The sequence below is a fragment of the Oreochromis niloticus genome, linkage group LG15 (assembly GCF_001858045.2).
Source record: "Oreochromis niloticus isolate F11D_XX linkage group LG15, O_niloticus_UMD_NMBU, whole genome shotgun sequence".
In the NCBI taxonomy this organism is placed as follows: domain Eukaryota; kingdom Metazoa; phylum Chordata; class Actinopteri; order Cichliformes; family Cichlidae; genus Oreochromis; species Oreochromis niloticus.
In genome coordinates, this window is record NC_031980.2 from 18460639 (window position 1) to 18487483 (window position 26845).

At 37.8% G+C, this 26845-nt stretch overlaps 1 protein-coding gene across 2 annotated transcripts; it reads left to right on the top strand.

The window, feature by feature from the left end:
- The first annotated feature begins 817 nt into the window (after nt 1-817).
- Nucleotides 818-26420, top strand: ttc13 (tetratricopeptide repeat domain 13). 2 transcript variants are annotated; one of them, XM_005461370.4, is made up of 23 exons: nt 818-1131; nt 3123-3217; nt 4693-4768; nt 4860-4930; nt 5074-5139; nt 7193-7285; nt 9593-9709; nt 9793-9903; nt 12208-12290; nt 12404-12545; nt 12699-12873; nt 16590-16746; nt 17250-17380; nt 17467-17599; nt 18260-18352; nt 18552-18635; nt 18759-18843; nt 19238-19344; nt 20135-20270; nt 21571-21650; nt 21892-21970; nt 23461-23540; nt 23622-26420. In XM_005461370.4, the coding sequence occupies exons 1-23, from the start codon at nt 963-965 to the stop codon at nt 23734-23736; spliced, it is 2478 nt and encodes an 825-aa protein (XP_005461427.1). In that variant the 5' UTR covers nt 818-962; the 3' UTR covers nt 23737-26420. The 2 variants fall into 2 exon arrangements, with proteins under 2 accessions (XP_005461427.1, XP_003456665.1); XM_003456617.5 differs by having other exon boundaries at nt 963-1131; nt 19235-19344.
- The last annotated feature ends 425 nt before the right edge of the window (nt 26421-26845 follow it).

Genomic DNA, 26845 nt, shown 5'->3' on the forward strand with positions numbered 1-26845 from the left:
GAATTAGAGAGGCAAGGCAAGGTTTGGACTAGACAGAAGAAGAAGAAGCTGTTTTCTCAACATCACTGACCTAATGTAAAATTAGCTCTACCAACCCTATAAGCACAAAATGAAATTAAAGTGCTTAAAAGCACTACTACTGCACAGCTGCTCTATGAATAGCTTTTATTCTGATTTGTTTCAGTGCCCTTTGAGACTCTTTTGAAAACAGAAGAGAACTTGATACTATTGGCCACGATGTCAAAACTGGTCTATGAAGACCGACTGTATACTCATACTGTTGCGACTAACCTCAAACCACAGATTCAGCCCATCACAATGTCATACGATTACCAGTTATTGCATAAAGCTGTGGCTCATGTGAAAAGACTGACGTCTTCATTACATACGACATTGCTGTCTGAAATAGTAGAAGTTGAGAGCCATATACGTGACACTAGACCACAAGGGAGTCTGATGGGGTGTAAATTCCTCATACCAGCTCTAAACTGGACTGGGAAGACTGGATTCCAGTAAGGTGAATAGTATCTTACTGGAATGGTTGAAGCTTACACCCTTTACAAAGGCATGGCATGCAGGTCAACTGGTCAAGGAGCGGAGTACATACATAATTAAAAAATTTCAAAGCCAAATTTTGAAAAGTTAAAAAAAAATAATTCTAGTTGTCTAACCTTAAACATTTATAAGTTATAACAAAACAGCTCCTTTTGGTAAACAAATTAACCTAGATAATTGCCTATACTTTTATTTTGAATCTCATAACTGAAAACCGTGATTTCTGGCTTGACGCTCGCGGAACCGGTTTGACTGCCGCAGAGGGTGTTGGGAAATGTGGTTTAACAGCTCCCTCCGTTTTGCGGGCTTCTTGTTCGCGTCCCGCAGATTCGCGCGTGAGGGGGGCGTGTCCGTTTGGGTCGAACTGCAGCAGCTTCCGCCCTGTGGCGTCACACATGTAGCACAACATGGCCCCTGCCAGCCGGGCTGTTGTTGTGGTAGCGCTCTCACTCTTGTACCTGTGCCGGGCGATTTTCTCCACCGAGTTCTTCTCCACTCTCACTTTGTTCAACAACGACCTCCACAAACAGGGATGCAGCTCGCTGTCTGAATGGGAGGACTACGCTGCTGACTGCGGTAAAGTCTGCCTTTTCGCTGTTACTTTGCCACGTCCTCCCTGATACAACTGTCACTTGGACCCGGCTAGCCCAACCGTTTAAAGGCTAACATTAATACGCTAATAACAGCAAGCAGTGACAGCTCGAAGGGATCACCAAGAGTAGCCTTTCCTAACTCAAAAATAGTCTTTTTTCCGCCAAATATGAAAGAAAACAGAGTTCAAACACAGGAAGTGGTGTTCAAGTGTAAATAACTGTAAAGAAACTTAAAAGTGCTTATCGAAAAGCTCACTTCAGTCAGCAAACTGTATGTTTTACCTTAAACAAAGAGAAGTAAACCATACTCCAGCCAAAAAACGCGCAATTTAATGTCGCCTTCTGCAGCAGTAAAATAAATATTTAAAGAGGAAAACTGAAAAGTTTTTTATAATGACAATGTCGTTTCGCTGCATTCGGCATGTCAGTAACTCACCCACTTCTATAGTTAGACTGACCAAAGCTTGTTGCAGTAACTATAACTAAGCTAAAAACCTATACAACGTGTGAAAAAGACATTTTAGCTCATTGAAATATTAATTAAAACTGTAATTCTGAACAAAAAGACAACCAACTGTAAATGTGTTACTTTAACTTGCTGAAAAACAAAAATAGAAAGGAACTGACGAAAATTTAGTTACACTGTTAAAGTGTTTTGTGTTCAATCGACTCTTAGTTATTTTTTGCTTTTTTTCCTACAGTCTGTAGTTTACCAATACAATCCTTTCATCTCATAGCCTGTTTAGATAGTTAAATGTAAGGAAAAGCAATGCATCACCTGACTGGTTTGTTTTGCATGATGGCACATCTGACTTTAGAAGAAGCTAAGATAAAAATCTGTCTGTATGTAGATGAAATGCTTGTTTACTTTAACGCAGCCTTTATATTTGGCAGGTTTCTTGTAAATGTTGCTGCAGGCTCGCAGTAGCCTTTGCTGTACTGCTGAAGGAAATTTAGTGGAATTGTAGCAAAAACATTGTTTAGTGCTTTTAAAAAAATGTCTTGTTTTCTCAAGCATAAAAATATTGTTTTTCTTCATCTAATGTCCATAATTAACTGAAAACTAAGGTAACAGAGACTGATATGCTGAACAATGGTTACATACATTTACATACATCCAAGAAAAAGCCTATACACAGACCCCCCAAAAAACAACTTTAAATGCTAAACTCTTTACCTGCATAGTTTGTGTGTGTTTTTCTTAAGTTAGATTCACTAAAATGTCAGACTGCCTTTTTGTATTTGTAACGTGTACCAAACAAACATACTCTTTGCCCCACGTTTATTTGGTTGGAATTATTACGGACACCTCTTCTTTTCCTTGTGTCACTGCGTTTTGGTGGAAGAGGACAGAAATAATGAGAGATAATATAGTTGTACAAGTTGAAATAAACAGATTCTTAATGATTTGTGAAATATGAACCACGGCATTGTTTAACTTTTCACAGTGTTTTGCCTGCTTCTGATTCAATCAGCAGGTTCAGTCAGATTCAGTTCTTCTCACCAAAGGGCTCAATATGGTGGTTGCTGTTACTGTGAAAATTACACCTAAAATGTACAAAAGAAAGTAAAATAACACAGCGGCTCCAAACCCCCAAGTTCATAAAGAACCATGCTGCATGGTCTTTTTATATGATGGACAAAAATGGTTGTGGTTAGTATTCATTTTGTACATTTGCAGCACTTAAAAGCTGTCACATGCACATCATCGTCTTATGATTTAAAGCTTTTGCCTTTTGGTCTGAGGGGCTCCGAAAATTTCCTTGAGAGCATTTTGTAACAGGCTTCATGAGTTTGGATTTCAGTGTGTGTCAGGTCAGGCCTGCTTAACTTCTCAGATATTTTTTTTTTCTTTGAAACTGTTGACTGTTTAATACAATGTAAAAGCCATAGTAGCTTAATGGTCTGAAATACCCTGCAAGTATGAACTGTTTTGTTTCCAGTGATAAATACTTTGAATCTTTGTCTTTTCAGAGTCTTCAATTTTACAGTTGGAAGACCCAGACTGTGAGGAGGGAAGCAACCCGCCATGCGAGTCTGTGTTCTCACTTAATGCAGAGAAGATCTTGGTGAGATTTCAAACACTAGCCTAGATCTAGAGCAGCCATGGCCTGTAACAGTTTCCTTTAGAGTTTAAAAAAAAAAAGTATATATAGTCAAGGTTAAACCACAAAACACTGCTTTGTGTAAGCAGTTTAAAAACCTTTTGAAATCTGTGTTCTAATGTTTTTTATGTTTTTTCCAAAGCAAGACATTCTGATTAAGTTTTAGTTTTACACACATTTTCTGTTCAGTGGGAAATAACAAATCTGAAGTTTCAGTGTTGATCAGGTACTTGAGCTCACAGTGATGGGTGTGGTTGCTTTTGGTGCTTACACATGTAACCACACCCTAAGGTGCTGTTGGAGTGTGATACTGACACCCTATAATTCACCTCTATATCACTGCTCCAGTGTGTGAACCTCTGTGTGTTACAAGTAGGAAAATAAATGTACACTGCAGGGCTTCAACTTACCATTTAAAAATGCCCTAATTTAATGACTTGTATTCACTCTTGGTGAATTTTGTAATAGAATGACATTCACTGATTGTAGTGAAAATATGCAGTTCTTATGCATGAAAAAAAAAGAAGATACGGCACAGCTCATGGTTGCTGCGCTTCACCACAAGCTGCAAGACAGTTTTTTGGGGTTGGTGAAAGTGGTTAATGAGTTGAGGTCTGTGCTAAAGAAGTTGTGACACACACACAAAATTGCAGGTGGCATGCTAGGTGCAGAAGCAACTGAAAACAAAGTTTAATAAACCTGATCTAAGGGATCAGTGATGAAGGCTGCAAGATGTTTAGAATGAAGATTTCTTTTTAAGGGTGTGGGGTGGGAGTAGTGAAGTCCCACAGTTTTATGTTAGGTGAGATTTGATAAGGATACCCAATAAAAGGAATGGGGCAAGTGCACGCCTTGTCAGTTGCCTTGTAAAATGCTGCCACAGCAACATTTCCATGCTGTCCAATTTGGATACAGTAATTCCACTGCAGTGCTGCCGTTTGGGTTCACATAGCAAATACAAGATGAAAAAAGAAGCAGTCTTGTTAATGCAGTAGTTTATTTTGCACATCGAGTCTGTGGTTGAAATTCCTGTACGTGCTAAATCTCCAGTTACAGGTCTACCTTGAAATCTTTATGCCTGTGTTTGGAATTTGAAATAAAAAGTTGCTGAGTTTTTCTCTGTTCAGCAGTAGATAATTCCTCAGAGTAACCCTGAGATATTCAGCAGGGCACTTAAATTTGCTCGTAAAAATATCCTTGAAAACACTGTTAACAGTTATATTGAAAATGTCATTTTATGCAAGTTGTCACCACATTCTAAAGCTCTCCAATGAACTAAAACACAGGTGTCGACAGCATTTAAGTGTTGTCTTTTATGTTTCTTCTCCACTCAATCGAGTTGCCTTCACACAGGAAGGAAATGATTATTTTGTTCCTCTGTTGACATTTCTCATTTCTCCTTCTTGTCTTTTTTTTCTTCTTGTCACCGTCTCTTACAGAATCAGGCCAAATTGTTTATAGAACAGAAAAAAATACCTTTTCCTGTAGATAACCAAAACACAAATGAAGAGCTTGGTAAGTCAGCATGTTGTTCAAGTGCTGTTAAAACACCTGATTGATGCAGCTAAAATTCAGCTTTTCATCATCACATTTTCTGTCATTGCAGCTATAGGTTATGTTCTCATAGGCAACGGACTTTATGATGAAGCCATTAAACACTTTTCACTCTTACTGCAGGTATGTGTGTCCATACATGTTACTAAATACGGCTCTTGCAAAAATTACCTTTCAGTTAACCTTTGAGAAATGTAGAAATTCACCAAACACCAAACAAAACACCTTTCTTTGCGTATTCTGAACATTTGTTCTCTTTGATACAGGGTGACCCAGAGCTGGTCAGTGCCATCTACGGGAGAGGGATAGCTTATGGGAAGAAAAGTCTGCAGGTAAGTGGTAGCTGTAGAGTTCATCACCAGTGTAAGACTTTATCACCCACAAACATGAGTCAAACATGTTGCTGGTTTTAAACACTGTACAGCTATCTGAGTTGCTAAAGTCAGCACAAAAATGACACAACCACTGATTGGCTCGAGCCTGTTGTCTATAAATTAAGTGATTTAATGGATCTTCTACATATTGAACCTTTTATATGATGTTTTTGTTGTCTGGATTTCTACCTGCCCAAGAACAAATGATGCAAATTAGCATGTGGCTAACCGGTTGAAGTGTTTTTCCTGCAACAACCCAATAAACTACAAAGCAAGTGTTTCTTTCCCAGGATTTTATTTTCCTTTTATACCATCTCACATTTTTATGTATTATTTTGTTGCACTTTGAAAGGTGCTGTAATAATACAATTTACTTATTTATTTACTAGCCATTAAAATGCATTTAAAGTGGGCCACTGGTTATAAGCAACCTTACTGGCGACCTGATATCCAAGTGGTGAAAGCAGAGAGCACGTCACAGGTAAATCTCTCTTTGTGTGCATGTGCATCTTCACTGTCGCTTTCCAATAAAAGAAACAATGGCACAAAATGAGCTTAAAAAGCAACTTTTCTTGTGTTGTGGGATACAAGTCTCAGTAGCAGAGGTTTCAGATGTAACCGCTCTTGTTATTTACACAAAGAGATGGAGAGTCTGTGAACGCATCTGAGGAATACTGCTTTCAGAAAGAGGGAGGACTGTTTTACACTGGATGTGAGAACTTCCTTCTATCCTCGAAAATTTCCCAGAGTCCCTTAGGCAATAGTCACACAGGCCCAGAGACCTGTTGGCAACCATCTGGACAGGGGAACATACATCAGGGAAGGCATAATTTCCCTAGAGGTTGCCAGGAAATATGTAAATGATTATGCTTGAAAGATTTTGAATTAAAATGTAAGTAAATAATGTTTAACACCTAGTTTACTAGGATGCATGTCATAACTTCCAACCTCTGAAATGTTTAGAGCTCCAGCAACAAAGTAAAACCCAAAGCCTGTAACCAGAGCAGATTTTTTTTCAATTCTTTCACTATAATTTTTGGGAAACAACTGTCTGCAATGACTAAATAGATGAATCAAAACAAAACAAGACAAACACTACTAATATTCTACATTCAGTATTATGCAAAATGATTTGTAATGCAAGCTAATCTGTGATTGAAGCATAATTTAACGTTGCAAGAAGGGAAATAAACCAATAATATAGTGTTTTTATTACTGAAGCAGTTATCCATCTGCATAACATCTTAGTCATAAAATATTTCTGAACTGTCATAAAAGATCATCAAAGGCTGTGGCTTAGGAGGTAAAATGAGTCCTCTACTAATAGGAAGGTCAGTAGTGCTCTGCATATGTAAATAAGACCTGTGTGAATGTAGACTGTATAAATACAATCCACTTATTATATTTACTTGGGAGAGAATGTTGCTGGTATTTTATCAATGTGTCAGAAACGCTATTCACTACTGTGCTGGGAAGGACTTGAGCTTAAACTTCAAACCCAATGACTCATACGTCAGACTGTGCACAGACACTTTGTTTAATGGACAGCCTTTATTTGCATTTGTCAGATGGTGAAATATATTTATTCATATTCTCGTTTTATGTTCTGCCAAATTGTTCTCAAAATCAGATTTAAAACTAATCTGACCTCCAGGGCTGCACAGAGAGTTGCTGTGTGGATGTGTTTTGTTGGATGCCTTTGGGAAGGTTTGTGGGTTTTGTTTTGGTGTATTTGTCCTTAAATAAAAAGAATCCTGTATTTTGTTGACAACAGCAGTTTCAGGTAAACGCAGAGTGATTCAGTGTGACATTCAGTGAATGCCAATTCAATCTGCCAGGATTCTGCGGTTGTGGTAGTCTGCCCTCCAGAATAGGGGGGAGAAGAAAACTGCTTAGAGTAGTTTTTGTGTTTGGTGTTGTTTGTGGCTTTGTTCCAAGTTTTGTGCGCAATATGTTAAAGTTTATGTCAACAAAATGTAAGTGCCTTTCTCCTCTTGTGTGTCCATGCCAGGATATAAAGAATGCTGATTTGGCATTGTACGAGCTCAACAGAGTCATCACCCTCGAGCCCAGCTGGCCTGAGGTCTACGAGCAGAGAGCAGAGGTGAGAGGCGACTTTGTGCCAGATAAGATAAGATAAGATAAGATAAGATAACCTTTATTAGTCCCACATGTGGGAAATTTGTTTTGTCACAGCAGGAAGTGGACAGTGCAAAAGTTATGAAGCAAAAATTAGAATAAAATAAAATAAGAATAAATACAGTACACAACTGTACAGAATAGAATAAAATAAAATACTATATACAGTAGAATAAAATAGAATAAAATATACAATAAGATAAAAATAGAATACAAATGCTATATACAACTGAGTAAAAAATACAACGATGCCAGGAAGATTATTGCACTTAGTGTTATTGCACATGTGTGTGTTCTATTATTAGTATTCCTCAGCACTTATATATTTTTATGCCTTTCCAGTACTGCAACAAGCTAAGACAACAACGGTTGGTAGCAGTATAATTGAACTGATTATATTTAGTTTCCGTCCTCCTGTTTTGCAGCTAATTTCTGTGCTTGTAATCGTCAAGTTTCTGATTAATTTTGAGCTTTAAGATGTAATCAAGGCACTTTCAATGATGTGATTTCCCTAGTATATTCCTGAAGCAGTCAGAAGTTCTACTAAAGAGAATGAATGTTCCATGAAGTTTTTAGGTTCAGGTTTGAAGTGGATGTGGTGACTTTTAAAATGCATCTAGCTGTGTTTTTTTAGAATAGAAAATACATCACAGCCAATCTGCAGTCAGTGAGTCATCAGCCAGACAGAAAATGTGAATGAGCTACAAATGTGCTCCAAGCAATCAGTCACCTCTCTCCGAGTCTGATGAGCTCCTCCTGCTTTGATTTTCTCTCAAAAGATTTATCTTGACGGTTGAAGTTGGATCAGTTTGGAAAGCACAGAGTTTTTTAATCATAAAACATCATTTGCATTATTCATGAATAACTTCCCCAAACAGGTTTTTGTAGATTTCATCTGCTTTCACACACAATGCATCCTGGAACTTTTCTAGACATTACCCAGCAAGATATACTTGATAATGCAAATTAGCCTGGCAGCTTCCTACTGCAAAGTCTCTGTGATATCCGATTATTTTGATGTAAGACTAGAGAATGTTGAATTCGCAGCTAGCGAGTTGCTTTGCCTCCTGGACATTTTACTCAGCCTGCACCTTCCTCTAAACCACACTGAGTTTTTTCAGAAGTGAGAACGTGCCAGGCGCAGACTACATCCTGTTGTGCACAACATATGAGAAATGGTATCTGCATACAAGTCTGATTCTCTTAACATGTTCAGAAACAGCTTCAAATACATCCTCAATAAACGTTAGCAACTTTTCATATAATCATGGTTACTGATGAAGGTGATCTCTTTATATTTGGACAACACATATAGAAGTAGTGAATGTCATGGGTCACATTTGGAGCAGCTGCCTTTTACTGCAAATGATTGACAATGCATGGTCATTTTGAAAGAGGCAAAATATAAATTTTAAAGTGAATTCAAATAAGTTTTAAGCTACAGTATAGAAAATAATATTAGGCAAGGGCAATATTCAATAACAGTTGGGCACATAAACAGTCACCAGACATGGTTAGTGTTCTGGCAACTCTCACAAGATTAAAGAAAAGAATTCCCCCACTGCAGGTTTCGCTCTGCTGTTTTATTTACCATTTCCTCTTTGTGACTTTTATACCATTTGAATTTAAACCCAACGCAGTGAAAAATGTAAATAGAAACAGAATTAAATGCTTTGAAAATCTCAAAAACCATATTTTATTAACAATAGAGCACAGAAAACCTATCAAATGTTTAAACTGAGAATAATATTAGTTCACTTTGTGTTTTATGACAGCAACATCCCATGTCTCTAAAAAAAAAAAAAAAAAAAAAAAAAAGTCAGGAAAATGCCATGTTTATTATTGTGTAGCACTCCTCTTTCTTTTAACAAGAGGCTGTAATCCTCTGAGCAGTCCTGAGTCTTCTTTGGCATCATTTTCATTTCAGGTTGTGTCAAATGTTTTCAGTTGGTGAAAGGTGTGGGCTGCATACCAGTTCAGGACCTGGACTCTTTTTACTATGAAGCCATGCTGTTGTATTAGCTGCACTGTGCAGTTTAACATTACCTTGCAGAAATATGCAAAGCCTGTCCTGAAAACGATGTCATGCTTTGAGCACTGCAGCGACCGAATCATGCCTGTTTTTCATGAAATAAAAACAACAAACTTATCTTTATTCCCCTAAAAATGTTCTTTGGATGCAGTGTAAAAGCAAAGAAAATAATTCAGTTCAGCAGTATTTTGCAACAATAAAATAAAAAAGATGAAACGTGCAACTTGCTTGTGTGTTTAGATCCTGTCTCCTCTGGGTCGCATCAGTGAGGCTCTGAGTGACCTGACAAAAGCCATCCAGCTACAGCCCTCAGCTCGTCTCTACAGACACAGGGGAACACTGCTCTTCATTTCAGAGGTTTGACAGTCAGATGCAGCATGAATGTACATATATGCATGTATGTTTCCATGTGATGACTCTGTGCTTTGCTCTCTGTTCAGGACTATGTAGCCGCTATGGAGGACTTCCAGCAGTCTTTAGAGCTTAAGAAGAATCAGCCTATTGCCATGCTGTATAAAGGCCTCACCTTTTTCCACAGAGGCATGCTCAAGGTGAGCTGTTCACCGTCTCATTTTCCCAGTATGGCTTTGTCCATATCAAAGATGAATAAACAATGTGATATCACTCACTGGTTAATGAATTACTCTTTGGAAGACTCGTGGCCGCCACCATCACATTTTATTGTAACCAGATATGACCACAGATAATGGCATAGTGCACTGATTAGCTGGTTTTGTTAGCAAAGTGTATCTCTAATTCTTGTTATAAAGAGTATGGATTCCACTGTATGTTATAGCATTATCAAACTTGACAGTCTGGAGTTTTGCTCTTGTTTTTTTCTACAATCAGATATATCAGAATTTCTCTAACAGAGTTTTTGTTGCACAAACATCCCATTAGTGCATGATTACACCTCATTTGTGTATCCTGTCTATATTTATCTTATCACTTTTAATTAACAAAATATTATTTGAGCCAACAACATCAAAGAGGATTTAATTTAATGCACACTATTGTTCTCAGCTCGCTGCTGGAAACACAGGCAAAGAAATGCATTACAATGTCAGCTGACTGTTTTGGGTGTTTTGTTTTTTTTTCTGGTTGTTTAAATATTACATTTGCGACTTACAGTGTCAGGAGATGAAGGGAAGGAGATGAATAGCTTAATACGAGCTCAAGCTTATTGGGTTTCATGCATATTGTGTTCTAAGCTTGTCTAAATTTCTGCAGCTTTAACTTTTTTACATATATGCAGCTGTGAAGTAGATGGAACCACATGCTTTAGTGAAGTTATTCAATTTGCTTTAGTGTTTTTGTTAAAGCTGACTTTTTTTTCTTTCTTTTTTTTCCTGGCCTCTCTGACGGATGAGATTGTTGCTGTGTCATACCAGAGTTTTCTGCTAGCTGTTTGTTGTGCTTGGTGATGTTTAGCACGTTCATGGTCAAAGTGTCTCTTAATGCTGGGGTAGCTGCTTTCGTCTTTGATAAAATCCGCTGTGCACCACAAGGGAAGTAAAAATGGTAGATGAATGATAAGACGTTGCTTAACATCTAATTAGTATGTTATTTTAAAGTCTGCCCCAGCCAAGTGCATTTTTATTTCCCACACACTGACTAATGTGTGCAGAGCAGCATTTGGATCTGCAGGTATTCATCTACAAGACTTGTAGATGCTAGACATAAAGGATTTCCTGGGGGAATCCCAGCTGCAGCTCCTGCAGACAACAAACAAACAACAACATTAGTGCTTTTAATGATAGTTGCGAATGTGATTGTAGAAATAATTGCTTACTCTAGATGAGAGAGTTATGCTCATTGGTGGAATCTGTTTTTTATTTGCATACTATGCACTAAGGTTGGGCGATATGTACATTTTTTCTAACTGACATTCATCAGTCCCATATATGACGATAGGCGATATGTCTGCACAGGTGACTTTTTGATGGGCGGAGCAATGTAATCATGCACAGACTGTTTTGCATGTTTAGAACACAGAAGTAGTCCAAACATGGAGGAACTAGTTGTCAAAAAAATTTAAAGTCGCCAATTCTGGATTTCTTTGGCTTTAAACTGGATGAAAGAGCTAAACCTGATGATGTAACCACAGGGCTGTGCCGATTGTGCAGATGTATATTTAAATAAAATGTTTTTGTTTTTTTTTCTGAACATAGGCTGCTGCCTTTCTTTCTTTCTGTTATGAGTTTGAGTAAATAAATCGCTCCATTTGGGGGCACTTTTTTATTATTTTTTTCAATTGACTGCTTCTCTTAGCTTCAACCAACATTATTAGCAAACTTACTCATGGGCAAATAAATAAATAAAAAGGACCCGTGAAAGGCTCAGCCTATCATCGATGGTTGATAAATTCGTCCAACTGTCCAACCTTACTATGCAAAGAGTGGCTGGACCAAACTGAAATATCTGAACAGTTCTTAGTTGGCTTTCTATGGCACTTGGTGTGAATAGTCACACATGGTGTCTGATGATCCCCTGTCTCGGTGTGATTTCATGCTTTCTTTCTTAAATATCTCAGTTGGATGGCTTGCCACAATATTTTGTAATAACGTTGTGCTAAACACCTAAAACTATCAGCATTACTGTCACCTTTGCTCTTAAAGCTAGGACTGTAATTATAGTAAACAGTTTAACTGTTAAACTAACTGTTAAACAGTTACTGCTAAACTCCAGCATTTAGCCATGTCCACACTGGGGTTACATAAGACAAAATCTGAATGTGTTAAAGTTCTGAACCACCTGCTGACTCAGAATTTCTGGTCTGCCGTGTTCCTTAATGCATTTCCTCTCAACTGTGTTGTCATTGTATGTGAAAGGTTGTTTTTTTTTTTCTTTATCAGGAAGCCATTGAGACATTTAAAGAAGCACTGAAACTGAAGTCTGACTTTATAGATGCCTATAAGAGCCTCGGACAGGCCTACAGGTACAGGCACTCTGCAGTATGCTTTCTTTCTCCATGCATAAATGCAGGATGTCACTTTGACATACGGCATTTAGCAAAATATCAACAGTTGCTTTTCCTCTTCCTTCTCTCAGAGAGCTGGGTGACTTTGAATCAGCCATGGAGAGCTTCCAGAAAGCCCTCATGTTGAATCAGAACCACATCCAGTCTCTCCAGCTCCGTGGCATGATGCTGTACCACCACGGCTCTCTGCAGGAAGCCATAGGCAACTTCAAGGTACAATTATCCACAACGAAGTAAAACAGGCTGTCCTTACACCCCTCTCTGTAAAGAGTTTAGGAATTTTTAATTTACACAGGGTTTGCTAGTAGCACAAGGAAAGTAGTGGTAATGGATTCATATGCAGTGTAATTCTCTTGTTTTCCTCAGAGGTGTCTTCAGTTGGAGCCTTACAACGAGGTGTGTCAGTACATGAAGGGGCTGAGTCACGTGGCCATGGGGCAGTTTTACGAAGGCATCAAAGCTCAGACTAAAGTTATGTTGAACGACCCTCTGCTGGGGCAAAAAGCCAGCTCTGAATACCTCAAAGTTAAATACCTCAGAGGTGGGTGGCCCATTTTATATACACACACATGCAACTGATCTCCCTATTGGAGCTCAGTCTGGGGGGAGTTATGTTTTTTTCTCCTTATCTTTCTTCATGTGGTGCATTTTCCCTTGTTATACCTCTCTGACCTGTCTTCCCCATGTGATGTTTTTGTGTAATGTATGTATGGTCGGAGGGTAAGATGGCGCCGCCATTGCGTGCAATAGGTCGGCAGCCTTAACATGAAATTTCCACTTGTGGGACTAATAAAGGTATATCAGTCAATCAATCAATCATACACATTATGACTGATCGCAGATAAAGAGAAGAATGCTGATTCAAGATCAGTCTTATATTACAGGGTAAATAAAAAGTCTGCTCTCCAAGTCAGAGCTCTGCCTACAGGATAAACTGGCAGATGAACAAACCTCAGAAACCAATTCAATTCAATTCAATTCAATTCAATTTTATTTATATAGCGCCAAATCACAACAGAAGTCGCCTCAAGGCGCTTTATATTGTACAGTAGATAGCACAATAATAAATACAGAGAAAAACCCAACAATCATATGACCCCCTATGAGCAAGCACTTTGGCGACAGTGGGAAGGAAAAACTCCCTTTTAACAGGAAGAAACCTCCGGCAGAACCAGGCTCAGGGAGGGGCGGCCATCTGCTGCGACCGGTTGGGGTGAAAGAAGGAAAACAGGATGAAAGACATGCTGTGGAAGAGAGACAGAGATTAATAACAGATATGATTCGATGCAGAGAGGTCTATTAGCACATAGTGAGTGAGAAAGGTGACTGGAAGGGAAAAACTCAATGCATCATGGGAATCCCCGGCAGCCTACGTCTATTGCAGCATAACTAAGGGAGGATTCAGGGTCACCTGGTCCAGCCCTAACTATATGCTTTAGCAAAAAGGAAAGTTTTAAGCCTAATCTTGAAAGTAGAGATAGTGTCTGTCTCCCGAATCCAAACTGGAAGTTGGTTCCACAGAAGAGGGGCCTGAAAACTGAAGGCTCTGCCTCCCATTCTACTTTTAAATACTCTAGGAACAACAAGTAGGCCTGCAGTGCAAGAGCGAAGTGCTCTAATAGGGTGATATGGTACTACAAGGTCATTAAGATAAGATGGGGCCTGATTATTTAAGACCTTGTATGTGAGGAGCAGGATTTTGAATTCAATTCTGGATTTAACAGGAAGCCAATGAAGGGAAGCCAAAACAGGAGAAATATGCTCTCTCTTTCTAGTCCCTGTCAGTACTCTTGCTGCAGCATTTTGGATTAGCTGAAGGCTTTTCAGCGAGTTTTTAGGACATCCTGATAATAAAGAATTACAGTAGTCCAGCCTGGAAGTAATAAATGCATGAACTAGTTTTTCAGCATCACTCTGAGACAGGATATTTCTAATTTTAGAGATGTTGCGCAAATGGAAGAAAGCAGTCTTACATATTTGTTTAATATGTGCGTTGAAGGACATGTCCTGGTCAAAAATGACTCCAAGGTTTCTCACAGCATTACTGGAGGCCAAGGTAATGCCATCCAGAGTAAGAATCTGCTTAGATACCATATTTCTAAGATTTTCAGGGCCGAGTACAATAACCTCAGTTTTATCTGAATTAAGAAGCAGAAAGTTAGCGGCCATCCAGGTCTTTATGTCTTTAAGACATTCCTGCAGTTTAACTAATTGGTCTGTGTTACCTGGCTTCATGGATAGATAGAGCTGCGTGTCATCTGCATAGCAGTGAAAATTTATGCTATGTCTTCTAATGATGCTGCCTAAGGGAAGCATGTATAATGTAAATAGAATTGGTCCTAGCACTGAACCCTGTGGAACACCATAATTGACCTTAGTGTCTGAAGAGGACTCTCCATTTACATGTACAAATTGGAGTCTATTAGATAGATATGATACAAACCACTGCAGTGCAGTACCTGTAATACCTACAGCATGTTCTAATCGCTCTAATAGGATATTATGGTCAACAGTATCGAATGCAGCACTGAGGTCTAGCAGGACAAGCACAGAGATGAGTCCACTGTCAGAGGCCATAAGAAGATCATTTGTAACCTTCACTAAAGCTGTTTCTGTGCTGTGATGAGCTCTGAAACCTGACTGAAACGCTTCAAATAAGCCATTCGTCTGCAGATGATCAGTTAGCTGTTTGACAACTACTCTTTCAAGGATTTTTGATATGAAAGGAAGGTTGGAGATTGGCCTATAATTAGCTAAGACAGCTGGGTCTAGAGATGGCTTTTTAAGTAAAGGTTTAACTACAGCCACCTTGAAGGCCTGTGGTACATAGCCGATTATTAGAGATAGGTTGATCATATTTAAGATTGAAGCATTAATTAATGGCAGGACCTCTTTGAGCAGTTTTGTAGGAATGGGGTCTAAAAGACACGTTGATGGTTTGGAGGAATTAATTATTGAAGTTAACTCAGAAAGATCAATTGGAGAAAAAGAGTCTAACTTAACATTGATGGTACTAAAAGTAGCTGTAGATAATGTTACATCTGTGGGATGATTATTGGTAATTTTTTCTCTAATGATAAAAATTTTATTTGTGAAGAAGTTCATGAAGTCATTACTAGTTAACGTTAAAGGGATTGTTGGCTCAGTAGAGCTCTGACTTTTTGTCAGCCTGGCTACAGTGCTGAAGAGAAACCTGGGGTTGTTCTTATTTTCTTCAATCAGTGACGAATAGTAAGATGTTCTGGCTTTGCGGAGGGCTTTCTTATAAAGCAGCAAACTATTTCTCCAGGCTAAATGATGATCCTCTAAATTTGTGACACGCCATTTCCTCTCCAGCTTACGAGTTATCTGCTTTAGGCTACGTGTTTGAGAATTATACCACGGAGTCAGGGACTTTGGATTTGAGGCCTTAGTTTTCACAGGAGCTACAGTATCCAGAGTCCAGAGTAAATCACCCCAATGACTGGGGTGATTTATGGCAGCTACAACTGTCAGCTTATAAGACTGCTGCTAACATGCTTAGGATACCACGTCACACCTGGAGACTTCCTATAGAGTCCATTCAAGACATGTTTTCAAAGAACCTAGAGCACAAGAGTAGTTCGGGCATAGGTGTGCAGTCTATTACAGAATCTATTTATTACTAATTGTTTTAACAAAAAAGGAAACGGACAGTTATATTTTAGATTCTCCAAAACTTCACAGTGCTTGTTTTTTCATGTATTTTTTATATTTTCAAATGTTCAGAGTTTCTTTGAACATTGGAGGCTTTTATTAGAACAATTGTTAAAGTACAAAGTTGAGGAAACAAGGGGGGAGTGACATGCAGCACAGCTGAGGTCAAGGCCACCAGATGTGACATACAGAGGAGTATTTCCAATGTATTACTTTCGCATTAAAGAATAGCATTTTCTTCTGATTTAATTTTCAGAAGAACTATTGCATTGTTAAAAAAAAACCCCCAGGAATGTTAGAATTTGATGGTCTTTTAAAAAACAAACAAAAAAAAAACAGGAAATTAAGGCTTCAGAAAGTCCCCCTGGTTCATCAGAAGAAAGCATTCATTCATTCAGTCTCATTTGTGCTTGTGCCTTTTTTGTATTATTTGGCCATGATAGACTCTTCTGTATACCTTAACCATGCTTTTTCTTTATTTTTAGCTTCAGTATCCTTTGACCTAAACCACCACCTCATAGTCCACCACCTCTGATCTTTTTACTTGTCACATAAAGGTCCTGTTTACTTGATTTCTTCCAGAGTACTCTCGCTACCTGCACTCCCACCTGGATATCCCAGTAGCAGAGTACAACGTGGACCAGGATTTACCGGGAAACTTTAAGAACCACTGGGCCAAGAACCTGCCTTTTTTAATAGAGGACTATGAAGAACAGCCTGGCCTGCAGCCACATATCAAGTGGGTTTGTGGGACTGTTAACTCTGACCATAACGATCAGCTGTAATGATGCTGCGATGATGAAGTGATTAATCTAGCTATTCTTTATATAAATGTCAAGCTTTTTCTAGGGCCAAAGCAGAAATTATTGTGACAGATTAAATTAATTTTCACATTTCAATCGGAATTTAATTTAGGATGCCCTACACTTCACCTTAAGTCTGTCATCATAAGAAAATGTAGGAAAATCAGGACCATCATAACTGTGGTTTCCTGAGCTTCAGTTTGTAGCAGTTTTCATGAGCTAAAAGACGAGGCAGCGTTTTGTGGTTGAAAACACCTGCCATGTTTTCCATATGACATGAAAGCTCCTGTGTTCATCAAGTAGATGTTTTTATGCATCTGTCAGCAGGCTGAAACTAAATTTTTCTGTTTTGTGATATTGTAGAAGGTTGACAGCCAGTGTCTAGGAAAAAAACATGCGTTTCATGAAAGCCTTATTCTCCACGTCTTTCTGTTGGCAGAGACGTGCTGCCACAGAACTTCGACAGCTACAGCAATGAAGTTCAGAAGCTGATCTGCACGGCCGACCATCTGGGGGCACTCATGCAGTACGACACTCCTGGTTTCCTACCCAACAGGAGAATACACAGAGGTACCACCGAGACAATGCCACAGTTTGAAAAGATCCTCAAGTGTTAACAAGAGCCTAAAAATAAAGAGCTGTCTGTGCTTCTTCAGCCATGGGATTAGCAACCTTAGAGGTAATGCAGGCCATGCATCGGACATGGAGCAACTCCAAAGTGCGAGTCAATGGCAAAACCAGGCAAATGCAGTGGAGAGACATGTTTGACATAGCAGTCAAATGGAGGAGGTGAGAAACATGGCACAAGTTTCACAAAAATAAAAAGGACTTTGTACCAAATTTATATAGCAACTGGTGAGATCACTCAGGTCAAATTTATGGAGGCACCATTATATGTTTGACATCTACAGGATTGTATTGCTGGATTTCCATTGGAAAAGAGTGGCATAATGCAGAGACTGTAGGGAATTAATTTTGGCATCACTCTTTTAAGTGTATGTTTAGCTTGGACACATGTTAATGAGTAAAACACCTAGAAAATGTTTCTTTCTCATTCCACAAGAAATTGGGTGTTGTCAAGAGGAACTATGGGATCCTAATTATCTCCAGGAAATGATTTTAAAACTGAAGGAATAGGAAGGAGACAAATGCTGACATATGATGCTCAACAGTTCCTCATGTTTCAACTGTCCTGCATAGCAAAATGAAGTCTAGACTGAAGCTGACACATGGCTTAAGTTTCTGAGGTTTTTAACGTGTGAGCACTAGAAAGAACTCAGCAGTCAGGTCGTTTTTCACATTTCACTGTGGTTTACTTATCCTGGTAACTAGCCTGTTCTCACCAATTCTGGCCAAATTCAACAAGTCACTTTCCCACTAGAGTGTTTGATGTGTGGTTAATTAGATGTCAGTGTTGAAACACTAAACTGGCCTTTCCTGTACTCGTAGGATCGCTGATCCAGACCAGCCAGTTTTGTGGTTAGACCAGATGCCTGCCAGGAGTCTCAGTCGAGGCTTCAACAATCACATCAACCTCATCAGGTAACAACTTGGCCAAACACTCTGGTGGGTTACGGGATTGAATTTCCATATGGCCTCACCTTGTAGTGCAGAAACATTTATTTCAATTTCTTGGAATATGACGTCTCTCTTCATTTTGTTCCCTGTGAGAGCCTCATTCTAAGAAGCTCCTTGAAAAGCAGTATATTGAGGTCTGTGTTTTCCCTCTTTATTTCTCCAGGGGGCAAATTATCAACATCAGATACCTTGCCTACTTTGACAACATACTTGACTTCATCAAAGACAGAATACTGGTCTACCACGGGTAAAACCTGAATCACAACTCCAATGACTTTGCAGAATTCCTTGAAGCATCATCTATGGCTTAATTGTTCTTGCAGTGTTCTTGCTGTTTCTGTAACCAACATGTTCTTGTTGTCTGTCTCAGGGCATACAACCCCAGAGGCCTCCTGGAAGTCCGCCAAGCTCTTGAAAATGTGAATAAAGTAGAAGATTTGCTTCCTATAATGAAGGTAAGAAGGATATGAGAGAATCTAGTTCAGGTTGCACTCAAGGATACTAGTCTACTAGTAACATTAGTGATATTCATTACTTCCCAGTTTTGTGTGTGAACTTATATCTATAGCTTAGATCTGGAGCCTAGATCTATATGCTGTTGATCCAAAAAATCACATCAAACATGACTGACAGAAACTGAATTAGAAAAAAAACATAAAAGTTTAAACACATGTATTACATTTTCCATATTAAATTTATTCAATATTTGGTTGTCATGTAGTATAAAATATATTTTAATATTGATGAATGTTTGACCATAAGAGACCTTTTAAAGCAGCACAACATCCTGTTTTTTTGGATGGGTGTTTTCATTTTGGGTTTTTTTGGTGTGTTTCTTTCCTGAAGCAGTTCAACAGTAAAACCAGAGATGGCTTCACAGTCAACTCGAAGGTGCCGAGCCTGAAGGACCCTGGGAAAGAGTACGATGGCTTCACCATTACCATCACTGGAGACAGGTGCAATCTGCTGTTCACAACACTTTCTTCAACACTAACATTTCTTATCAAAATTAAATATAAATATTTGAACAGGGGAATAATAATCACAAGGATCTCCTAGAAGGTATATTTCAAGAACAGTAAAGTATTTACATACGTAGGTATGTATACAACACAAAGGTCAATCCAAAGGTGCTAAGAATATTCTTCTTGTGCACAGATAAAGAGCAGTAACTGTCAGAATTTCACATTTTACAATCAGCATTGGGAGCGCTGGATTTTTGTGCAGCATGCTTGTAGTTTTCTTTCACATTAATCATGCTGTGCAGCATCAGTTTGTCCCAAGTATCTTGAGGAGTCCAAGACAGACCATTTGCCAGAAATGAACTGAATTAGAATTATTCAGGTCATTGTAATAATAATAATAATTATTATTCTTATTAGCCATACCTGCACAGTTGTCTCTTTCCACTAGTACTATTCATCATTTGTAGCTCACCCTGACTTTGTCCTTTCAATTTGACTGAAATCTAATTTAAAAAATGGCAGAAACAATGGGAATTTTGTATCTCTGAAAAAAGTGACTACTTAAAACAGGAGGGCAGCTGAAATTTAATGTTTTCATTTAATATGTGCAGACTCATTACTGCAAAAACCAGTAACACCTGTTTTTTTAACATGTGCTCCACAGTTCTTAGGTAGATGCTTTACACTTCTATACACATAACCAGATATTTCCAAGTTTTACCCACTGAAGTGGTTTTTTTTTTTTTTTTTCTTTTTTTTCGTAAATTTTGTTTTATTTCAGGGTGGGAAACATGTTATTCTCAGTAGAAACGCAGACAACTGAAGAGCGGACGCAGCAGTACCAGTCAGAGATAGAATCCATCTACAAAGACCTCACTGCCAAAGGAAAGGCATTAATGTTATCAACCGAACTTGGGGTAAGATTCCTGCTGGTAATAGAAGGCAGATGGTGGTGCAATGTGAAATATCCATTTCTGGACAGCTTTAAGTAGATGACATCTTAAGTTAACAAAGGATGTTCCTTTCTCTAAAGCAATACCTGCAAATAAAATGTTGTTTTTGTGTTCCAGCTTTGGTTCTAGTTTTTTTTTTTTTTTTCTTGCGGTTTCATATCTCTGATATTGTCTCTAGTGTCTGGGGTTTGGACATTTGGAAAAAGATTTTTGTCAAGTTTTTTATATATATATATATATATATATATATATATATATATATATATATATATATATATAGATATATATAGATATATAGATATAGATATATATATAGATATAGATATATATATATATATATATATATATATATATATATATATATCTATATCTATATCTATATATATATATATATATATATATATATATATATATATATATATATATATATATATATATATATATATTTTCTGAACAATAAACAGAACATATTTACAAGTTGAATCCTGTTTTAAGCGGTATCTAGCAAAAAGGTTTTGTATCGAGCTAGAAACAGAGTAACAGCTGGTTGAGATCAGATGGAGCTGTCAATATAAACATAAAAACACAGAGTTGTATTTATTATTAGAGTAGCAAGGCTGTTTACAATCTATTTACATAAGAGATAAAAGTCACTTTAGAAAAGACAAGGCAGTGTTTAAAAGCAAAACAAAACGTAAGCCTCTTGTCTGTTTTTTCCTCAGCGTCTTCCTCTCCCCTCTTATTCCCACTCTGGCCCTCTCTACTGGAATCACATATTTTACTTGTCTAGACAAGCAAACTATGAGTAGAATTGATTAATTGTCTGGGGAGTGTCACCGTTGGATTTAGCTGAATTTATTTGCTGCCATTCATTTCTGTTGATGGTTTTCTGTCAAAGTGCCGGAATGAACAGAACAAACCATTCAAGCAGTTTGTCTTGATTAAAAAATCTGTGCCGGCAGCCTACCGTGACTTTCCTGCTAATTTATACAGACAGCACAACAGTGGTCCTGACTAAACAACTAACAAACAAAAACTAAACAGGATGTTCTCACTCCTCTGTAACAGAGACCTGGAACAATGTGAACATCCCTCCTGGCTTCACTCTTTGTTCTGTTTTATTATGTCTGCAGCCTTCTCTGCTTTCACCCCGTTAAGATAAACTGTAACTGAAGACAGCACACAGTGCAGCAGAGGTCACGACTACATTAAGCCTTTGTTCACAACTGTACAGCTGATTCTGTGATGATCTTTGTTCTGTCAGGATGCAGATGCAGTGTGTAACCTGATCCTCTCCTTGGTTTATTACTTCTGCAACCTCATGCCTCTTTCCAGAGGATCCAGGTAATTTCAAAGTCAAAACAGCCCACAGGTGCAATGTGAAGCATTTCTACATTTGAATGATAAATGGGAGAGAGAGTTTCTTTGTAGCTGTCGTCTTAGTTTGGGGAAAATCCCAGAAACAATGGCCTAGTAAGACTGAAAGATAAATGCAGGATAATAATATTAGTGTTATTTTAGTCTGTGGTCTCTTGAAACATGTCAGAGGAAGTATTCAGCTAATGAAGCATCACTTTCTCCTCAGTGTGGTGGCTTACTCAGTGGTGATGGGGGCATTGATGGCCAGTGGGAAAGAGGTCATTGGTAGGATCCCAAAAGGAAAGGTAAATTAATGTGAATCTTACTTCAATAGAAGAATATATAGTAAGTTTTTATTGACTTAACACTAATTCTGTATGACATTTTTTTTAATGTATGTAAGTAATGCATAGGACCAAATGCAATTTTGGTCCTGTGTTTCATTTAAAAATGTTTTTTAGCAGATAATTAAACATTTTAAATGTAATTTTTTAAAAATGGGTAACAAAAATTTGAAAGCTGTTATTTACACTTTTTGTTTTTGTTGTTTTTGTTATTTACACTTGTTATTTACACTGGTGCTTACTCTACTGTATGTTATGTAAGATTACATTACTTATACGGTCTAGAATGTGCTTCTAGATCTCACGTTGTGTTTAAATGAGCACTATGTACATATAGGTGCTGATTTAGCTGGTGCAGAAGGACTGCATACTCCATGATTTCTTCTTGCAGGAGTGGTGCAACATTCAGAGATTTAATTTTTTGGTGATTTCTGGTCACTTCATCTTCTGGAGATTGTACAATTTTGGACCATCATCACTTCAGCCAAAGTCCAGATGGTTTCAGTGGTCCAGAGTGGCAGCAGAGCAAAAGTTCAGTCTTCACAATAACATATAATCAGACTTGAAAACTTGTTCCTCATAAGAAGGAAAAGTCATTAGCTCTGCACCAACCGCCCTTGATGACATATTTGATAACAGTCCAGGAATAATCAGTTTAAATCCGTTTAGTTATTTTTGCCTGCTTAGCCACAGTGATGACATCAGTGTCTGCTGCCTTCACCTGCTTCTCATATGTTGACTAATAAACATGTTTAATTAAACTTCAGGTCATAGTTTCCTTCAACTTTGCAGTGCTTTTTTCGTACTTTAAGAATTAGAGATTACAAGTGCTGGGATGTATCCGGTGAATTGAAAGTGGGCCAGTGGTCAGTCCTCGTCTAAAATCAGATGTGGTCTTTCGTCTATGATACATCCTGGTATCGCTGATCTGTCTCCTGCTGTTTGCTGCATGTAAGAGAGGATTGTTCACGTTCCTTGTTCGTGTTCAAGTAGAGAGTGAAAGCAGGTGTCTCACAGATGGTATGAAGAGTTGGCAGCCCTGCTGTGTTTTTCTTCATATTGTTGCTTTTTAAGGAATTTTCCAAAACCCTTCATGATTTAGTCTGACCACATTGGAAAGAAAGCGGGCTTCTCATTTTTGCTACACAGTGTTTAACTTTCTATAAAGTTATCTGTCAATTTTTAGAAAAGCTTTCTTTTTTTGTAAATCTGCACTGCAAAGAAAGAGCAGGATCTGTGGCTTGTTTAACTTCAAGTGTGTCTTCGAAAGCATGGTGCACAGGTTTATTTACATATGTCTTTATTTATGGAAATGTGGCCTTCGCTGCATCTACTGTACCTATCCTTTAAGCTGGTTGTGGTTGTGTGGGGGTTTTTGGGTTTGTTTGGGTTTTTTTGTTTTTTGTTTGTTTGTTTTTGCTTGATTTAAATATATCTATCTGTCTTTTCAGCTGGTAGATTTTGAAGCCATGACCACACCCAGTCCAGATAGCTTCAGTAAAACAGCAAAGAGCTGGATGAATCTCAAGAGGTACAAAGAGTAATTATTTCTCTGGTGTGTTATTTGTCTGCTTCAGAGACACATTATCTGACATTTTCTCTTCCTCTCTAGTTTACCAAGTTGGTACCAGAGTCTTCCATCTGTAGCAGAGTCCTTCCCGACAACCAGAACAATGATTGAGGTCCTCAACACAGACTCATCCTCACATTGTCCAAAAAAGTCTTAACACGACTTGTGCACTGCAGAGAGGTCTGTTTAGGAAAGTCTTAACAATAAAGCTTCTGCACTGGGTAGAACCTAAGGGACCGTCGTCTTCTACATCCCAATCAACACTGGACTGAGATCGCCAAAAAACATCTCGGCACAGTTAATTAGGAATGAATTATTTAAAATGTAATAAGGGTTTTGGCAAAGTAGTAGTGTGAGCTCTTTTTGATCCTTGAAGGAAATGAAAGGCTTTTAATGCAAATTCAAGAGATTGCTTTACTCTTTAAAGAGGTGACCTCTGTTTTAATTTACCAAAAGCTGATCTTACTTTTTCATCCAAAGCCTCCTTTTAAATCCATGTAAAAAATCAGCTTCTACTTAAGAAACACGGTTTGAAGGGTTTTCAGAAATCTTAGGTTGACGTTCTAAGTCACCTCTATGCCACCTGTTTTAAGTTCTTCAACCTCTGTTGTCAGGCAGTTCAACATTTTAGTTTTCTACTTCTTATAGCATAACTTTAACTCACAGAACTCTAAGGATACATTTAGGTGCTTTTGTCATTACTGGCCGATGTTAATTTCTTAGATCCACACTCTGTGTTTGTGGAAACGATACAGGATGGTGAAAGCAGGATGTTTCAGTTTGTTTGGGATGCAGAAGAGATTCTGTCCACCTTTGCTCTTTCTCTGCTTTATAGGCCTCGTGCCTCAGACACCCAAAGCACAACCAACGCCATCTGTCCACCGGTCGTATGAACAAGCTTTCTTTGCAGAGTCATGCCCAAATCTCTACAAATCTCTTACTTTAGGTTACCAAGAATGTGAAATGGCACTTTCTGGTTTTATTTAACATTAAAGATTGTAATTGGCACTTTAAACATTTTCTGCTAAACCGCTGCTGTGCACGCACACAGAATCCAACCTTTCAGCAGAGAATGAGTCTGGGGGATTTTAAAAATATAGAACAAAACTTTCAGGGCTATTGTTTGTCAACACTTGAGCAAATATGATTTCTTTTATTATTTTCTTTTTTTATGATGAATAACAGCAGTCAGAGATTTTAGAGAGCTTTCCGTGCCATTTGGTGCTTTTTGAGTAAAATATCAAACATTCACCAAATCTGCAGGTGTTTTGTCTTTATCAGTTTTGAATCTTTCAAAATTACAAAAAGTAAAACAGATTTTTTTTAAATTATTTTTTTTACTTTTTCTCTGATCTTTTATAAGTTCAGTCATTTGGGGGGGGGGGGGGTTCCATTGCAATTGTATTAGACCATCTTTCATTAAAAACAAAAAGGAACTCTTAGAAATCTCTCCAGAACTTGTTTAAAACAAAAAATTCAATACACAAAGTTTAATCTGGCCCAATCAAGCATAACATTCAACCACTAAAACATTTTTTTCTGTGGAGCAACAATAGTAAATGATTGCAATTTGGTATTATAATCAAAAAATAATTGCTTTACTATTTTACTGCTTGTTTTTGTAGACCTACATTTACAAATTGATGGATAATGATAATTATTTATATTATTTTGCATTAAAAATCTTAATTAAGCTCTTGATTAGAGAGCTTTTGCATTCTAGTGATCTAATAAATATGTTAAGCACATGTAGCTCTAAATGGCTAACATAAAACAATTTCACCGTAAATAAAACCACAAAGAGATCAAACTAGCTTAACGAGAAGAAGCTTCTTTATAGTTTGAATCATTAGCTCTCAAACACTACATTTAAATTTTAAAGTTTATGAATGTAATCTGACTTACCTGACCAGAAGCTCCAGATGATCGTCCTCTAACATCTGTGACTGTTGTGCCTTTGAAGAGTCATTATGAATGGAGAAAAGCACACCACATACTTTTATTTCCTTCCTGTCTTCCCTCGAACTTGCATCAGCTGCCTCTCTTACATCTCTTTACTTTGGACTTCGATATTAGCTCATAGATTCAATTTGCTTCCTCATCACACCTGAGAGCAATATTTTTGGGAGATAAGAGCTCATTTACCTCCAAATGTCTTAAAGATTAAAATAATCTTTAAAGATTATTTTAATCTTTAAGACATTAAAGATTGATTATTACATATGTAACAAGTTCTTGTTCGAGTTATTGATATCTGGAGAAAATCTGGTCTGAATTGGAATGTACTTCAGTTTAAATAATAAGACTGATGGTGTGGTCTTTTTTTGTTTGTTGGTTTGTTTGTTTCAGAAAATCTGGGTGAATCCTGCAGGATGTTTTTTTCACTTAGGTAAAATGTAAACATGCAGTAACCTATGGAAATAAAATTCTTTTAGAAAAGAAAATTTAAGCACAATGATGAACAAAATGAGAAGGTGTGACTCACCTGGACTAATCTAACATATTCTGTGGCCTTGAATGCTTAAAGACACACCATTAACAGTCATATCAATACTGCAGTAGTTCTTTTTTGAATGTCCAGAACAAAGCAGTCACCCCAGTGTTTAATTTGTTTTCTCACTTCACCAAAAAGTCAGGTCCTTTGTTTGTTTGTTTTTCTTATCGATGGTTATGCTAACTGGTTGTTATTTTCTTTTCTGTGCTGGGTGTCCCAGTCATTTATTTCTGCAATGGGCTTTAGAGTGAGGAGTGCACAACTTATCTAATGTCTTCAGACTTGAAGGAGGGACTTTTTTATGAAATGAATGTTCAGCAGTTAATAAAAGTGTTTGACAGTTTTAACAGTTTGTGGTGATTTTTTTTTTTTCCTCACAAGAAGTTCACAAACAAAAATTTAGTAAGAAAGAAAAATCCATTCATGGTTTGGTGTGGCAGACCATCAGCTCTGTCCTTACAATGTGTACATATATTTAAATTACATGTACTAAATGAAAGTGAAGTCAGTAAAGAAGTGTGCGTCTTCCTTTGGCTGATCGCTCTAGGGGTCACCACAGCAGATCTGGTTTTCCTCTTTAGCTCCTGCCTGGCAGCTCCATCTTCAACATCCTTTGTCCAGTATATTCACCATCCCTCCTCTGCACATGTCCAAACTATTGAACATTCACATCTCTAACTTTGTCTTCAAACTGCTCAACCTGAGCCGTCCCTCTGATGTACTCCTGTCTAATCCTGTCCATTCTGGTCACTCCCAGTGAAAATCTTAACAT

Bases quoted from the DNA above. Each gene is read 5' to 3' on its own strand.
- ttc13 (XM_003456617.5), top strand. From the start codon at position 963: ATGGCCCCTGCCAGCCGGGCTGTTGTTGTGGTAGCGCTCTCACTCTTG. The intron at 3,218-4,692 runs GTGAGATTTCAA...CGTCTCTTACAG, and splicing joins TTAATGCAGAGAAGATCTTG to AATCAGGCCAAATTGTTTAT. The intron at 9,904-12,207 runs GTGAGCTGTTCA...TTTCTTTATCAG, and splicing joins TCCACAGAGGCATGCTCAAG to GAAGCCATTGAGACATTTAA.